Source organism: Echeneis naucrates, chromosome 17 (genome assembly GCF_900963305.1).
Source record: "Echeneis naucrates chromosome 17, fEcheNa1.1, whole genome shotgun sequence".
NCBI lineage: Eukaryota > Metazoa > Chordata > Actinopteri > Carangiformes > Echeneidae > Echeneis > Echeneis naucrates.
Genome location: NC_042527.1, coordinates 15,662,189 through 15,680,414, shown reverse-complemented (window position 1 = coordinate 15,680,414; position 18,226 = coordinate 15,662,189). Strand labels below are relative to the sequence as shown.

Sequence of the window (18,226 nt, the reverse complement as noted above, 5' to 3'; positions counted from 1 at the left end):
TTAAACACATTTCTGTGACAGTTTGAAACTCATGACTGGTTCTATCTATACACTATTGAAAGTATGTCAGCAATGTCTGTTTTCCTGTTTGCAAAAACTTGAATGAATCAACTGTTGTGTGTTGTCATACTCACGACACTCCATGTGTCATCTGGACTTTCTTGCTCCACTTCATCTACAAACTGTACAACTTATCTTTCAAACAGTACATCAGACACACACACAGTAAACATGCATACAGTTTTTGAACACAATAGATGTTTATAGACACAGAGCCATCATTATCAGAAAATGAAATGTCCAGTGACGCATTCGTCCAGTAAATCACAATGCAAAGCAAATAGCTAGTAAGAAGCTCATTGCATAATTGTTCTCTTTATTAATTTTTATTATTATTTTTTTTTTTACAATACATAACCCTTGGGGTGAAATAGTGTCAGGGCTCAAAGGTTACTCAAATGTTCTACTTTAATACTCTAAACACTGTAACAGTGTTCTGCTTCTGTTGGCCTTGATGCTGCTGTTTAAACAAAGATGAATGACAGGTAGACCATCTTTTATACATTACATTAACTGCTGTTGGTGGCAGAAGAATTTGCCAAGCACACAATTATCCTTGTGTGTCACATTCATTGCTTACTTCCTCTAACACCCCAGAGCTCTTCACCCCAGTACACGAAAGACGCAGGAGAGAGTTGTTTAAGATGTTTTGATGATTTATTTGAACTGCTTTGATGCACCGGCATGTACCGGGGTAAAATAGTTGGGAGAAACTTTCCTCCATTTTATCACATTAGATCATCCTTTAGTCTTTCTTCTCCTCCTCCTTTTCCTCGTCTTCTGGGTTGTAGACACTAACGGTGAACTCACCAGCTTCTGTGCCAAACTTGTTTTTGACCAAGAGAGCATATTTGCCAGAGTCAGCTGTGGTGACGGCAGCGATTGTGATGCTGGCAAACTTCCCATGCTCAAACTTGAGCTTGATGTGGTCATCAGGTAACAGCTCCTTATCGTTCTTTGACCATGACACCTCAGGTACAGGCTCACCCCAGACATTTCCAGTCAGGTTCAGCGACTACAGAGAATAAAGAAGATTGTAAGAGTTTACGTCAAAACTGAATTCCAAGAGTTTGGGGGACGCAGATTGTCAAAGAAGTGAAACACTACGAGAGAAAGTGGGACTTGAGACAATGAGCTTAAAACACATCAGTACAATGAATATCTAATTTATTTACCTTGCCCTCTTGGATTGCAACCACATCTGGTAAACCTCCAACAACACGAGCACGGTCTAAAGAAGAAGTACAAGAGTGACATTATTCAGTCAACCTGCGGAGCCTCTGTGGAGGGTTAATCTTCTGGAAAGCTCATTTTCATGAATGTTATTTAAAAAGGCTCATGTTTCTTAAATTCCTCCGAACCAAAATTAAAAATTATATGAAAACTGAAGTGGCTTCTCTATCATCACATCATTTCAAGGACTGATGTCTTTTAGGGGATACCAGAGACTAAATAATGACTTACTTCTCTCTGCAATTGCTGCCGCCCTGCAGAAGGAAGGAGACAGATATTGTCAGCGTAATTCAAAAAGGCTATCAGCTACACAGCATGAGATACAATGCCAGGAAATTTATTTTGAGAACTTGCAAAGTACAGAGTCTATTTTAGGTCGGTGATGACTGTTAGTATTTATTTGTGCAAACATCCTCCTTCAGACAGAAATACTCAATTACACAACAGAAGGCTTGAGTCAAATGAATTTGTTTACTTACTTGAGACGTTGGAATTCTTCAAATGCCTCTTCCCATGCTGCGGCAGAAAAAAATGTAAAAATTATGAATAAACTATTATTAAATTATTGGGGAGTTAAATCAGTGCAAAAGTAAAAGTTACCACCAAACTATTTTTTCATGTTTAACGCATTTTTACTTTCCACTTTAAAACCTTTACTCACCCTTGCCTGTCAGATCAAAGAACCTCTTCACGCCGTCCTTGCCATCAAAGATGTCGATGGTATATTTGCCTTTGTCCTTCTCAGTGGGCTCATTGATCTTAAGCCAAAGCTGCTCTCCAGTGACTCCAGACTTGACTCTCTCTGAAGCGGCAATCTTGGCATCTCTAATGTTGAAATAGATAAGAGTTTTTTCTGTTTTGTTTTTTAACTCACCAAATTATCCACCAATATGATCAAACACCTTGCAAAGAATGAGTTAATAGTAGTTGTGTTCTGTCCTTGTTAAATAAATGAATAAAGTATAATAACAAGAACAAGAACAACAACAACAAATATATATATAGTATATAATTAACATAGTGTTGTTACAGGTAACTTATGATACAACTCACAGACATCTTTAGTTTTAACTGTGTGCCTGTGCTCAGCTGAATTACTGTTTAGGAATAAGGTCGTTAACATACTTGTGGAGCCAACCAACACGCAGGTCTTCATTGTAATGTGTAACCATGGAGTAGAGAACGATGCCATGTTCAGTGCTGAGGACTTTAATCTCACTGGAGGAGTTGGCTGGGAGGGAAAGAACATTTCAGTCATTTATTTATATCCCATGGAAAACATATGAAAGAATGGCACACAATCAAATATTTCCATATCTTAGCTGTTAACAGCTTGTGCTGGGGAAAATATTTTACATTTACATATGCTGCCTTTTTCTGTGGTCCTCTTTAGCACCTGGTCTGCGTTGGGACTTTCATTACTGCTTGCTAAATGTGACATTTAATGACTCACCAATAACTCTGAAGAGTTCATTCATTACAGCTTGGTATCCTGTGGAAAAAGTTAAAATTTGCAATTAACGTACATTTCTGTTGCAAGACTTAACATTGATTCCTACTTTTCATTGATCGAAAATCAGATTTTACCAGCATCTGTCATATTGAAGGTGCTTGAATCTTTGCCTCTATCATCCTTCAGGTAGACTTCGTAAATGCCAGCATCACTCTTGGAGATCTACAGTTCGAAGTGAAAGCAACTTTAGCACCCTTGTGACAGCATTGAATTCCCTTCTGCCTTAAACATAATGTGGAATGTAGTTCAATTCTTAGGACAGATAGACCGACAGCAAAAAGCCAGACAAAGACCAACTAAACTGAAAAGGCAAGCTTTTCTGCCGCCCTAGATGCTGCAGGCGTTAAAGAGGAAAACATTGAAAAAGGTAAGACGGACACATTGAGAGATTATAGGCGTCAACTTATGGCAGAAAAGATTATGTCCAGACTTTGGGTCTTGGTGGTGAGGAAACGTCATCTGCAGGTGGCTTTTTTCCTTCTTTCTTTCTTTGTTTCTCTTGCTTAATTACCCACTGTGAATTAGACAGATAAGCCAGTTACTGCGAATGCAAATGACAGGAGAAGGGATAAAAACACCTCTCCTGGGCTCATGCAATGACACCAACCCTCTCTAATTAAGTTATACAGTTTCAATGTGATGGTACCTGAAACATCAATTTAACTTCACTGGCTCCAACTAACAGGCCAGATTAGAACCCACAAAAGTTATGAAATGACTTAGCCAGAGGAGTTAAAGTGAATTTAGTTAGAAATGAAGTGAATGAAATAAACACACAGATAACCCATACATGCATTTAACATTGTATGGTCATAAATGTTGAGAGATCACTAAACCTGTAGTAACAAAATATATGAAACCAAATAAGAATTAAACTTAAGCATTTTGAAAAGAGAGTTGGTTTTTTTTCCAAGTATGTCCCTTCTGATTCTGATTCCAGGACAACATGTTGGTGTGCTGACTCTCGCAGCACTCCAGCAGGACTGAGGGACGGGAATATTTTTATAGACTTGTTTCATCATTTATGTATCTGCGTGTCAGAGAGGGATGGTTGGGAGGGTAGAATCTAGTCTGTGAATGTATGAATGGAAGCATAGCTGCATCAGAAGCATCACCTCTAGCTCTTTAAACATAACCCCTAATAAAGTGCACCCTTTGTCTAATGAGCTGACCTTTCCAATATTAAAGGTCATATCGCCGTCCTTTTTCTCAATTTTCTTGGCATTCTCATCTTCCTCTGCAATCTCAATTTTGTCCTTACTCCAGGTGATCTCAGTCTGTGGTTTGATATTTCCTATCTGTTGAGTGAATGAACAGAGATATGATGATAAATTGTCTCAAGTAAAATGCCATCATTTGTGATGCTCCCACTCCCACTAAATTTTTATAATATATCACTTGTCTCACCTTGCATTTCAACAGCACGTCGCATTCTTGAGTAACGGCAAAGCCAAGGTATTCGACAAAGTGAGGACCTGTGTATAGCCAATGGAAATCATTAGGGAAACATACTCAGTTTGTCTAATTAGGGTTAGATATATGTATGCATTAGTAAGATTTCTTACCCTGTTTCCTGATCCATTCGGCCCTCTCAAATTCTGATTTCTTTTGAAGCTCTCTGAATTCTGAATAAGAGCAAAGAAAATGTCAATATTAATTCTGTAGAGACAATTTCTTTCCGCAAGTGGATAGTACATCAGAGAACTCCCTGCAATGATAAAGACATGATGGTCAAGAAAATGTTGTCTTTTACTGCCCCTCAATGGATACTTACTTTAACTGCAGTGCTGTGTTCACATTAATATTGACAACTCTGTATACATGCGATTAAAATTCTAAATATAATTTTATTTGAGGTCTCTTACCATCGCCAATGAGCACCAGACTGGTTGTACCCTTTGCCTTGCCATCAACCAGGTTGAAGGTGAACGTTCCCTCATCGGTGACCTCCAAAGAGTCCATGAACATTTCAATGATTCCAGTGGACTTGTCGAACTTCATTGAGTATTTCTGCAGGAAATAAAAGCACCAATTTATCCATCAACTGTAAGACTAAAATCAGTGTTTAAAAGATGATGCAAATGAGTAAATACAGAAAGCACAACAAAAAGATAAAAAGTAGCTGTAAGTATGGTTCATACCTGTCCCGCACTGACAATGACGTCGTTGAAGACATAGTCAACTTGGCAGTCAGCAGTCCATTTCTCCACCTGAGTCCACAATCTCACGCGACCCTTCTCAAGCAACTCAATTGCCATTTCATTCTTGAAGGGAATAACTGCAGAGCACCACATTTTTCAGTATCCGTGGTGCACGGAATAACTGCCTTGGGATAATCCCTTTAACAAACTTACACTCGTAGATTATAATCATTCAGTAAAATGATAATTCACAAACAAGCATCTGAAAAACATTGACATTTCACGCTAAGAGAAATAGAGTAACAGCTGTGATGGGATAATCACCAGGGAACTTGTGCTCATGGCTGATGTCCAGAAGACGCTTAAGACCTGTCAAAAAACAACAACAGCAGCAAAACTGTTAATTTCAAGAACTCGGCAGGGAGCGTCATCCTTCTTTTACTGTATACTCAGGGTGTAACGGATCAATTTGATGTAACTGCTGAAACAGGATAACAGGCAGGAGACCCTCTAACACATTCAGCACACACGTCACCCAGACAAATAACAAGTGAATCGAGTTTCAGGCAAAAAGGGGCAAAGATGCCAAGACTGATGATGGACTCACCCTCCTCGGTGAGCGTGTAGCTGGAGGAGATACCATCGGTGTTGGTGACCACACAGGAGAAAGTGCCCAGATCCTCCAAGGAAGGGTTGTTGAAAATAGCTCTGGACCTGGAGACAAGCACACATGGGGGCGAGAGGATGTGAGGAAAGATGAATCAGAAGAAAAATCATTTGTTTTTGAGTTGCATGGCAAATTGGGAACATATATGATACTTACTTGCCCTTTTCATTGACAATAGTCAGGCGGGAGGTGTCTGTTATGGCCTTGTAATTCTTGGACCAGACAAACTCAGAGTCTCCAGTCATCTCAGAGCATTCAAAGATCATAGAGATGATGCCATCATCATCAACGTCCACATAAATTTCTTTAGTGCCTGAAGGAAGAGTCAGTGGTTACTATGTGTGTGCCTCACTGGGAGGTCGCACATTTCAATTCTTAAAATGAGGAATTCACTCATTACACTAGTAGATACTAAAATATGTGATAGCACAGTTTACAGTTGTATAAAATTTTAAATCATGTATCAGTAATGTAAGAATCCACTTTTTCTAATTTTCCAGACGTAACATATTTGCGTAGGAACAGTAGGCGAATGAATGCAGGAGTTATGTAACAATAACACTTACCAGGACGAGTCTGGGCCTGGATTGGACCTAAGACTGCGGAGGTCTTTCCAACTCCAACAAGATTTTGAGCTCGCACACGGAAGACGTAGGATGTACCACCCTTCAGGCCTGCCACCTGAATAACAACATGAGCAGTTGGAGGGAGAAACTGTAAGAACTGACACATTCAATATTTTAAGAGCAGGACGGACAAAACTGCTCAAAACTGCAAATTACATTCCGTATATTTGTCTTTCTCACCTTCATGTATTTCATCTTGTTGGCCTTCTCATGGACAGCTTTCCAGCCAGCTTCTCCAGAAGAGGCCACCTTCAAATCCAGATAGTAGCCATTCACAGGAGTGCGGCCATCAAATACAGGTGGCTCCCACAGGACCACGACAGAGTTGTCACGAACTTCCAGAACATGAAGACCAACCGGAGCCCCTGTGGAAAAGAGACATTTCATCTGCTATTGTTCTCCATATTAGTCCAACTTAGCGCTTACATGTGATCATCATCAATGCCACCAAAATGTTCTTTCCCTTATCAGTCTTATTACTAGTTGTGTGTAACTTCATTATCTTGTGTAAGGTGGGTTGAGACACACCAGTGTTGCTTTGACTTATGTGACTTTATTGTCTGTTTAAAGTTTCTCATACCTGGCACAGTCAGGGTCCATTCTTTGCACAGCAGAGGTGCACTGGGCAGAGATGCTTTGCTCACACCTGCCATGTTCATTGCACGCACCTGGAACTGGTAGAAGACGTTCTCCTTCAGGTTCTCAGCCTAAGGAGAGGGAAATGAGAAAAGAGTAAAAGAGTAACAGATGATCAATGATGACACAAATTCATTTGTCTGCATCAGATGAATTTATGACTCTATTAAAGCCATTCACAAGAAGTTACAAACTTACTTTATAGGAAGTTGTCGTCAGTGCTTTGTGGTTCATTTCATGCCATTTCCCAACAATGCCTCCTTTCACAGTCCTGTAGTCTACAAAGTAACCCCTGACATCAGCCCCTCCATTGTTAGCAGCCTCAGTCCAGGCCAGAATCATGTAGTCTTTGACAGCTTCCACTAAGGTCACCCCAGTTGGCTTCCCTGGGACGGCTACAAATAGAGTACATAAGCTGGTCAGCATTTATTGTAAAAGAAAAAAAATATGAAGATCATTTTTAGAACATTTTCTTGAATGAAAAATTCAGACCTTAAGATAATCTCAAACATATGGCTGAGCATTTGCCAAATATCGGACAGTGAGTGTTACGACTGAACAGTTGTTACAGGTTCTACAGTTAAACGTGCTACATGCTTTGTGCACACAAGCAACACACATTTTAAGTTGTCATTATAATGGATAATGTACTTACGCTGACGGTCAGAAGCAGCTAAGAAAATCTCCGAAGCCAGACAAGAGACTCATTAGGTTCATGAGCATTTGTTCATAAGGAACAGTGTTTTAGCCTTCACCTTGGCCATACACCAAGAAGCACCCCTGAAGAGTTATCAAACGGCAAAGCAGAACTCAAGCTAAATCAGATTTATACAGAAATCCATACCGACACATAAGATCACTGTAAAACATGATAGAATTTGTTATTCAGCCACGTCACTAATAATAAAAAATGGGCCAAATGACAAAAACTGCTGTTAGTTATGGTCAAACAGGCACATGCAAATATAACAGGAAGCAGTCATACATAAACACAAATCACTTTCATTTATGGCATTCAAAACCAAAAAGGAGATATTCGGAAGCCAACGGTAACAAAATCCATTTAAAAATTTATAACGAATCTGCAAAAATTGATTCAATAGCCTGGATGAAGAAAACTAAAAGGAGGTGTAAGTTAACAAGGTTCAATGAAAACATTATTTAAGAGGATCCCGTGGCTCTGTAGCAAAGAGCACAAGCCTGCAGGCCATATGTCTGATCTATGCAAGTTTAAAGTAGGTTTTTCTGGAAAAATACATTTTGTGCACTCTCTGCAATCATTCCAGGGACAAATAAATGTTTAAACAGAACAGAGGGAGTGAGAGAAGATGCCTTGAATGCTACAGGCAAAGTGAATAATGGAGATGAGTTATGATGAGGACACTTACAGATGGCAGCCTTAACAACTACTGCATCAGAGTCAGGGGAGCTCTGGCTGTATCCAGCCGCATTCACTGCTTTCACTCTGAACACGTAGTTCGCCTCGGTGGTAAGGCCATGGCACACAAACCTGAATGCAGAAAATATTTTATTTTACTCAGTTTAATTTTATTAACAGCAACCCCACCAAAAACTTTGGACGTTTAGTGATATAAATGTCTGGTCTGGAAGCAGAAATGATGGTATAAACCTTGGTGGATGGAGTCGTGAAGGTCATACTAAAACCCAGAGAGAACAATAAATTTAATTTATGAAGTAGAAATGTAACTATTCTTGCTGTGTCCTTTAAACTGATAACCACAGCAACTTCACAAGTCAACCTTGCAAACTTTCCACATTGAAAGGGGGGCGATCAACTTTCTGAAATACAAAAGTACTCATTCTTTCACTTAAAAATAAAAAATATATTTTATATAAAGATAATTCTATAAGTGGGTAGCACCCATGCCACATTACTGCAGTATCCTGGGTTTGACTCCAACCTGGAGATCTAAGCTGCATGTTATTCCGCTGTATGTTTGCACAATGAAAAGAATCTTGAATGTTTAAACTAAGTAACTATCTGCTGTAGAAAACTACCAACCTTGTCTGCTTGACAGGTTTATTGTTGCAAGGCATCCAGACATCAGTACCCACGATGCTGCATTCAATATAGTAGCCAACTAGGTGTCTGACCTCCTTTGAAGCCGCCCATGACACCACAACTGATGTGTCAGTATTTCTGGTGGCCACCGGGCTGCCGGGAGCAGAGGGCAGGTCTGACAGAACAGCGGAAAGAAAATAAGAAAGGAAGACTTTAATAACAGTCAGCAAGGAGGGGATGTCAGGGTTTTGACATAAAATACTACAGAAATCAAACACACAAAAAGGAAGAAATAAGGCTGGACCAAACTTATGCTCTAAATTTTACAGCCTTAAAATAGACTAGATTCTATTTTATCTCTCGATAAACACTGATACCTACACAAATGAAAGTGCTCCTGGCTCACCTAGTTTATCCCCCACAGTGATATCCCCTGTTGATACAGAGGGCTCGCCCACACCGGCAGAGTTGCAGCAGCGCACACGGAAGCTGTAGGATTTATCTTCTGCCAGGTCAAACAGCGCAAAGCGGGGAGATTTGACTGGCATGCCAGTGTTCACCCTCTGCCATGTGTCTGTGCCTGAAATACACTGAGATTCACAGAAAGTCAGTGAGAAGAGATACACAGCAGCAGAGAGTGACAATTCACTATTTAAATTCCAAACTGACTGTACATAAGGGTAAGGAATGATTTCTGTTTTCACATATCAGTAATCATACAATGAACAATAAGCCACAAGAGAGCATGCCTTCCGAGTGGATACAAAAATGTAACTTATGAACCCTTGTAATAAATTAATATAACATCTTGCTTCATTTAATATTTTAAGAAGATTCTTCCATAAGGTAGGTTCAAGGTTCAATGACTCATTTGAAAGCATGCTGCAAGCGTCAGTCGTGTATTTCTCGTCACCTTCTCAATATAATACATGACTCCTTCATGACCTCTCTGGACTGGCGGCTTCCAGGCGAGCACCACGTAGCTCTTGGTTGCCTCGGTAACCACAACATCAGATGGTTCTCCAGGGACAACACTGTCTGAGGAGGCAATGGGACTCATGTTATTTACAGGAATTCACATTAACCAGGCGACAGTCAGTAGAAGCCAGTTGGGCTGGAAAACTAATTTGAATAATAAAATAAAGATTTTTTTTTTTTTAACACAATCATATGTTATGAATTTAGGCTTCTTGCTGTTTAATCCAGACAAGTAGCTGTTGAAAAACGTTGCTTGAGTAAAATACATATTAGCATTATAGAACGTTTTTAGACATTAGAAGAAGAAGAAATGAAAAACTAGATTAGAGATTTGTGCAGATAGTTTGCTGCCAGCTTTCTGGAAATTAGCTTCTCTAATGTATTTACATTTATCTTGACATTGAAATACAGCATTTAATGTTATCATACCGGTGCTGTCCTCCTCTGTGAACTTGATCATTCCAGTCCACGGCGCTGAAGGGCCAGCTGTCAAAGAAAAAAAAAAGAGAAGAAATAAGTTAAATTGCAGTTGTTCACTTTGTTGCATCATGTCAGCAGCACTCTGGTGTGACTCTACCACGGAGGCGAGCTCTGTCAGAGGGATCCATCGCAACCACAGCTTCAGAGACGCGGGAGGGACGGCTGACACCGAATTTATTCAAGGCCGTCACCCTGAAGATGTACGAACGGCCCTCAACCAGTCCAGTGACGGGGAAGCGGGTGTACTTCACCGGGGTATCATTGCACTGAGCCCAGTGGTGGGTGCCCACCTCACACCTACCAACACAAAACAAGTACAGGTGAACTTTGTTCTAATTATCCGAAAGACATTTTTCCGTCACGCAAATATTTCGTATAGGCCAAAGGACCTCTTTGTTTTTCAGCAGGGCTTGATAAATGGACAGCAGTGGCTGCATAAATTAACTGCTAATCTGCCCACATGTTGACCAAATTATTGATTGACAGATACAGTAAACAGGAAATAAAGTATTTAAGTATTTTTAATGTAATTTTTTTTGTTCAAAATCTCAGTTTATCACAAATCTAGGAGGACTCTGGGTCCAAGCTGTGTGGCTACACTGTAAGTTTTGCTACACAGAAGTTCTTGAAACTGAATTTTAATTCCATGCCTTTATGTAAAACATGGATAAAACATTCTTCAGACGGGGAGAGAGAGAGATGACCAACCTGTCGATGTAGTATCCCAGGATGGGGCTGCTGCCCTCCACCGCTGGCTGCTTCCAGGTCACCACTACATAGTCCTTGTTGGCATCATGACACCACACATCGAGGGGGGCCACGGGAACCCCTTCCACCTCCACATCGGCATCTGGCATAGCAAGGCATGCACATATCCAAGAGCACATGCATGCACACACGCACGCACGCACACACACACACACACACACACACACACACACACAACTGAGTAATGCTATTTTTAAAATCAGTCTGCTCTCCATTACGCACTCAGTTTTCATTTTCTGACCCACTTACGGCTTTACAGTACAAGAACAAGTGGCAGCACTTGCTTGGTATAATAGCTCAGCTAATATGTTGGAAACATGAAAGGGGATTGTCAAGATTCAGCATAAGCCCACTGGTTTTCAGTACAAGTGGAACAAACCCTGTGGTGACTCTCCTGACTTGCAGGCAGATATAGAAGCAACATTCCTGAGAGGAAACCAAACACCTCAGAGAGAGCATTATGTCACTTAAAGACACAGTAAAGCCAACGATGCCCTACTGAGTCTGTCTTTTTGGAATCCCTTATTGGATTGCCTTGCATCATCAAGACTGTTAATCTTAACTCAACAAAATCTCTTATTACAATTAAATCACCAGCTACAGCTTGTTTTCCACATTGTATTGTATTTATTTTAATATGCTGCCAATGAGAAGGATCTTATCTCTAATGTACAGCTGATATATCTATCAGATACTTTACCTCTGACGAACACATAAGCAGAGTATGTGTCAAAGCCAGATTTGGTGTTGACACGGAGGGTGTACATTCCCTCATCTTCCTTGTTAAGGTGGACAAGGGTGAGTGTGGCACGTTCCCCTGACCAATGGGTGTGTACCCATTTAGAGGGCTTGATGGGCACAGCTGATGGGAAGTCAGAACAATACAGGTGTGATTGGCTGCACATCGCGGATAAATACTTACTATGGAGAAATACAATATTTAGAAATAAACATAATACTTACAGTCTCTGTACCAAATGACTTCAGGCTGATATTTCTTCACAGTTGGATAAATGATGACGGTACAGCCCAGACTCAAAGTCTCGCCCTCACGGCCAAAGGCCACTTCGAATTTGTCAATGATGGAAGTCCTAAAGGTAACACCATGCTCAGGGCAGAAACCATCTGCAGAGGGCACAGAAAACATTACTATGTTTTAAGTTATGACACAACATTAAGTCACAACATCATCCTTTTTTCAGGCTGAAAACACACTTTTTTTTAGATTTCATCACCACCCTGGCCTTATTTACTTATGTCTCATTTATACAACTACAATCCTGAACGTGTAATTTAATTATTTATTAAAAAGGGAAACGAGTCCAGTTCCAGATGATGTCTAGCTCACGTAGCTTTGAACGTACTAGAATTTAAAATTCATTCTGGACTAAAGCATCTCCTGAAAGATAGGCAGCATGCATCTTATTATGGAAAGTGATCTGATGGTATTTTTGATGGAAATAGTTCCCCTCAGCTTAACGAAAGTTGAAGGATAATTCTCAGTGGGTTCATCATTATAAGTAGTTTTTTCACTTTGCAATATTTTTTCTTATTCTTGATTACTTAATTACTGCCCATTTTATGCCCACTGTAGAACACAAAAGTTTTGTTATGCCTTTACAAGTATGTTTGATGGTGTGTTATTGAGGCGCTTAAATGATTTGAACCAAACGTCGCTGGTGGGTGATAGTAGACTGTCTGGTATATGTTGTCGGCAGCTTTGGTCTGGGTCTGTGTGCCCCGAGTACTCTTCTAGTTTTAGAAAAACAAAATGACTGACTCACGTGGTTTAGGATCAAGTGGGCCTGCTTCTTCGCCATCCTGGAACCCTGTTGAAAAATATAAACCAGGAACTTTGTGATAATAGTAACAAACGTGTTTTCTATTGGACATTTGAAATTATTCTAATATATACACAGTAAACACTTAGACACTTTAAATCTCATCTCTAAACTGTGACCTCTAACTGAAGGAACAGGAGTTGCTACTCAAAGAAGTGACCAACATACTTTTGATAACAATTGTAGCCACACAGGAAGCTTCTCCTTTCACATTGAGGGCAGACGCGTGATACTGAGCAGTGTCAAGGAAATCACAGCTGAAATAAAATACACACAGATGAATTACTGCCATCATCTTATTTGCATGTAATACTCTGAGTATCAACAACATAGAACATTCAGTTCGGGATATTGTGTGTTTTGAGCGTATGGCAGTGTGAGCTGAATGATTACCTACTTCTTGATCTCCAGGGAGTGCATGTTATAATTGCTCTCGACTGTGTACTTCTCGGGATGGGCCTTGGCATCAATGAGCACATTGTTTTTGTACCTTGAAGACAGCAGAGGGGTATCTGGTTTATTTTTACCGTTGTCCTTGGAGTTTGTAATTGCATCCTGTGACTCAGAAGGAGGACTGCTGAACAGGGAGCATATCTTACCAAGCAATCCTGGGTTTGGGCCATCCAGCCACGGTGCAGTGCAGCTTCACAGTTTTGCCCTCCCAGACAGTCTGTCCACGGGGCTTGATGACAAACTCCGGAGGGTGTGTCAGGCTGTCTGGGTTCATTTTCTTGCGGAACTCAGTCCATTCGTCCATCTATATGGGGGGAAGACCGAAGTCAGATGTGGGTTTTCTGTGCTATTTCAAATCAAACAAAGGAAAGTTGAATTGAAAGGGACTTACTGTCCTGCTAAACTCCATCCGTTCAACTGATTCCCTGATATGTGTTGATCTGCTTTTCTTCACCACTTTCACATCCAGAGCCTCTTTGGCCTCCCTCACAAAAAGGTTCCTCATGGCCACGTAGTTAATCCCCTCCTCTGTAGCCTCTTCCTGGGACTCCATTAGACCCCGAACCACATCATGACTGCAACAAAACAAGCCAAAGCAGCGTGAGATCAACTTTAAAGAAAAACATCTTGCATATGCTGCCTTTTCCCACTCACTTGGCTCTAAATACAGGAATAACATAGCCGATAACTTCCTTATCCGTGTCCATTGCCAGGTAGGTGCGTTTGGCTCTCTTGGGTAGTGGGCTCAGTTTAACCACCTCCTGCCCCTTCTCTGTTGTCACAGAGGTCTTCTTCAGGCTTAGAGGTAACAGACAGAATCACATCACATATAATACAAATTAATATTAAAAGCAATGCTTCGCAGTTACTGTTTATGCTTTGTATTCAGTCAAACAATCTCACAACCAACTGGCATGTTCCTTCGTTACAAAACACATCAATCCAAAGCTAACCTGCTGCAAACACTAACGACAGTGCAACATTTGGATTGCAGAAAAGTCTCAGACAAAATGTACTATTTGAATAGTGTACGCTGCCAAGCTGTTTGTAAAAATCACGGAGCTTTTTCTTTTAAATCAAATGATACATTTGTGCCCTTTGAAAAAAAGACACATCTCCATAAAAGGATGGACTTGAAGATGTGCGAGAAAGTGCATAGAGATGAATGGCTTTGATAGAACGCAGCTCAATGAAAGCCCTGCGATGTAAATTATTGTTGGGTTAATGTTCAGTTTAGCCTAAAAAAAATGAGTCATGGAGTCAAGTCATTGGAAGAAACACAACAATTTGTTCCCACAAGATAAAAAATGATGAAAGACATAATCGAATTATAATAATAATAATGACATTGTACTTGAACTTTGTGGTGTAAAACTTGGATACACAAACAAACAGAGTGTGTCACAGTCCAGTTACTCAGAATATGAAGTCCTTCTGTCCACCTTCTAGGATCCAAAACCACATCACGCTGGCTCATTTACCTATTCGCCTGTCAGCTGGGTTTAGATGGAGCCGGAACTGTTGGATATGCAGCAGGGTGGAAAGGGCCATTTTAAAGCCCTGCTTTCACTTGTGATCACTGTCAAATCTGCCCCTGTCTATCCAATTGGCCTAGAGGAGCAGCGGCAGAGCACAGCTTTGATAAACTCCATTCCACATAGGGATCAAATCAGTGGAAGAGGATGAATCCACAGCAGAGAGAGTCTCACAAAAAGATTACCACAGTGCCAAGAAGTTATTTCTTCTGCTGACTCACCATGTGAACTGGCTGGAAGTCTTTGGTTCACAAAGTCAAAGGTGTGAAAAGTTTTTGTGCTGATAAAAGAAGTAAAATCTTTACAATCTGAGAAGCTAGAGTGTGTGTCTATTTTAGGATCTTAAAACCGACATTTTACAGAATTAATAAATGCAGAAACAACATGCGAGAGTAAACAGAAATCCAAAAGGGAAAATGTACCAGCTAATCTACTTCAGAAACAGGCTCAATGATGAAACAAGGTAAAATATTCAACATCTGTAGAAGCCAGTGGAGAATCGTTTACAATTTCATGACTTCCATACGGTGCCTTAACAGTCGGCTAGTGGCTCCTGCCCTGCGGTCAGAAATAGTATGTCATCCATGAATATATCTGGCAGCAATTCACTACAGCTGAAATTCCTTCCTCGACCCCATTTAGAAAACTGTCATGGCTCCAACATGTACACTGGGCCTGCAGCTTGAAGAACAACGCGTGAGGTCCTGCGTTTGGCTGCCCTTGATTATGGCCGTGTTTTGATAGACAGCATGTGTGCAGGAGCATGAGAGTTTACTTTTTACTTTGATAGAGCATAGTTTGATTTCATCACAGAAGTTCGGATACAAAACAAAATCTGCATATAAACAAAGACCCTCTGAAATCTTCAGTGACATGTACTGTGCTTTTCAAATGTTTATCCGTGCAGAAAACCTGATGCATAAACGTTTGTCTGGTGAGGACAATATACTATAGCTCACTTAAATGTGGGGGCACAGAAATGGTAGATAATGGTGTAGAATGTAAATTATAATTACCCAGAGTCAATGGAAACTTTCTTGAAGAAGATTTGTGTGGTTAAGATTTTGATTTCAGCTTAATCTTACACTGTAGTTGTCTTTATACCATGACTATTGTTGATTTTAAAAGGCTCCTGGAAGGGTCTTTACCTGGAGAAAGCACAATACTGAAGTGCTGTGAATGCAATAGTTGCCAACATAACAACAGCCCCAAGGCTGTAGACATGCAGTTGGACTAGACTTTGACTTTAACTTCAACTTGGACTTGGCTATTCTGAGATTTCAGTCATTTGAGACTCAACTTTCTTACAAATTTAACAGCACAAATACTAAAAGTATGATCTGGTAATATTATAAAGCTTGGATTAACCATTTTCTGCTGTTGGCATGAGTTTTGAAATCAGCAACTTGGAGATTAAAGGAAGAACATCTACGGATCAATGATGACCAACACCTGCTCTCTATGGAAACTCTTGGAGCTACATGCTTTTTTTTTTTTTACTCCTACTGCTAAACACACTTCAAATCACCAACAAAAAGGACAGTGTACGATATTTGAAAGAGGTCTGCATGGATGTCTTTGTTGCCTCCCAGGTGATGGAAATGGCAAGTTACATCAAGAGAGCCTCAGTTTTCTTTTTCAGTTTTCAAATATCACATCTGCGCCTACATTGCTCCCATCCTCTTACCGATGGCTGGAAGTCTTGAAAGTTGAGAAAGACTGCTTGCTAACAGATGACTTTGAGCTCAGGTAATAGCTGCTCTCATAATGTTGTTGTTGCTTCTTCTGCTGATGAAGCTGTAGATGATGTTGATGATGATGATGACGATGCTGCTGCAGTTGCTGTTGCTGCTGCTGCTGCTGCTGCACCGTCACTTGTAATGATCCTGACATCTTGAGGGCCACTGCGCCAACTTATATGTCAGCCTGTCCACTATTTTACCAGCTCTGTAAATCAATCTCATTGTTATTATTTTATATTGATTTTTAATTTGGGGGTTAGCTTAGGACAGGAGGTGATGGTTAGGTTTCCAGCAAGATCAGCAAGAGTCAAGAGAGTTTTTAATAGGTTTGGTAGCACTAAGAGTTATGCTTTCTATTGTGTGCCAGCAGCTGAAGCATTAGCTGTGGTTAAAATCTAATTCTACAGTGTTAAATTAAGTAGAAGCAGCAGAGAATAAACTCTGATAACATCAGTTACAGCGATCGTCTTCATTTTGTGTCTTCATATGAGATTACGTTGATAATCATAGATGGAAATACACATGGTTTTGTGAAACAAAATGAGGTTAGATGTGATTCAGAAGATCCACAGGAATATAGTAGTCGATTTTAGATGCATGTCACTACATACAGCATTTTATGATTAAGAAGACAAACTGTTTTAATCTGAAATAATCATCATCATCTACTTGTTTGTGAGTATTGCTCAAGTTTGAAATTTTGAAAACCTGCGACCTACAATCAAAAAAAAAAAAAAAAGTACTTAAACAGTTTATGAAAGTAGAATTTAAACTACATTTTGCAATGGTTACGTCCGTGAGCCACACATATTGCAGGGGGTGTATGCCACTTGACTTCTAAGGAGCTATAAACTCTTACCTTGATTTCAAGCCACGAAGGCAGAGTGCACATAGAAAAGATATATATAAGATCTATTCTATATTAATTGGTGGTAAAAAAAAAACAAAAACAAAACACTTCAATAACGCATGCAGTCTTCTCAACAAGAACACAATAGCTAAAACTAACAAAACCATGTTAGTATAAAGGATTAGTATTACCATTAAAATAACAGTTAAATGGCTGAAGGTAGGCCTCAGGCCTCACTCATACAGACACCAACAAACAATTATTCACTATTATGGAGAGAATTATTAATAGGCAACAATAAACATCACTCACCACAAGTAAAAATCCACCAATCCACAGCAGTTGAAAATAAGAGAAAGGTTGTGCTAGTCCAAAAGTAGCTAAAGCAAGTCCAGGTCCAGGCAAAGCAGCAGGGTGAGGGGCAGTGGACAGGACAGCAGTCCACAGAACAAAAATAATGCTGCCACTCGGCAGAATGCACAAGACACCATCAGGACCTTTTAAGGCTGGGACGGTGTTAAATTTAGACCATGAGACCAAGCGAAGGGCCAAGGAGCCAGTCCTGGGCCTGGTCTGGGCCGGGCCCTCCGCTGTACAGGGGTGCATGGAGAATATGGGTATTACAGGGATACAGTAAAACAGTATGAGTGTAAAGAGGAAAATCTGCAGCAACCCAATGA

General features: G+C 40.2%; 1 protein-coding gene across 1 annotated transcript; it reads right to left on the bottom strand.

Annotated features, from left to right (window-relative positions):
• Nucleotides 1–294: 294 nt before the first annotated feature.
• myom1a (myomesin 1a (skelemin)) lies at nucleotides 295–17,993 on the bottom strand. Its single transcript, XM_029524458.1, has 38 exons — nucleotides 17,859–17,993; nucleotides 16,642–16,901; nucleotides 14,074–14,217; nucleotides 13,811–13,994; nucleotides 13,566–13,723; nucleotides 13,364–13,456; nucleotides 13,135–13,223; nucleotides 12,910–12,954; nucleotides 12,089–12,250; nucleotides 11,826–11,987; nucleotides 11,066–11,207; nucleotides 10,455–10,654; nucleotides 10,307–10,363; nucleotides 9,813–9,937; nucleotides 9,306–9,489; nucleotides 8,900–9,074; nucleotides 8,265–8,386; nucleotides 7,075–7,271; nucleotides 6,821–6,947; nucleotides 6,421–6,605; nucleotides 6,181–6,295; nucleotides 5,771–5,927; nucleotides 5,555–5,661; nucleotides 5,272–5,316; nucleotides 4,948–5,084; nucleotides 4,672–4,816; nucleotides 4,372–4,431; nucleotides 4,214–4,281; nucleotides 3,979–4,104; nucleotides 3,237–3,320; nucleotides 2,881–2,968; nucleotides 2,747–2,785; nucleotides 2,419–2,524; nucleotides 1,955–2,118; nucleotides 1,773–1,809; nucleotides 1,525–1,547; nucleotides 1,236–1,291; nucleotides 295–1,075 (listed from the first exon to the last, which is right to left on the bottom strand). Exons 2-38 carry the CDS (start codon nucleotides 16,845–16,847, stop codon nucleotides 806–808), a joined length of 4,584 nt encoding a protein of 1,527 aa, XP_029380318.1. The 5' UTR covers nucleotides 16,848–16,901; nucleotides 17,859–17,993; the 3' UTR covers nucleotides 295–805.
• Nucleotides 17,994–18,226: the final 233 nt, after the last annotated feature.

Coding starts and splice junctions, on each gene's coding strand:
- myom1a (XM_029524458.1), bottom strand. CDS start 16,847: ATGTCAGGATCATTACAAGTGACGGTGCAGCAGCAGCAGCAGCAGCAA. Junction 13,224..13,363: donor CACTCCCTGGAGATCAAGAA/GTAGGTAATCAT, acceptor ATTTTATTTCAG/CTGTGATTTCCTTGACACTG. Junction 4,282..4,371: donor CGAATGGATCAGGAAACAGG/GTAAGAAATCTT, acceptor GGCTATACACAG/GTCCTCACTTTGTCGAATAC.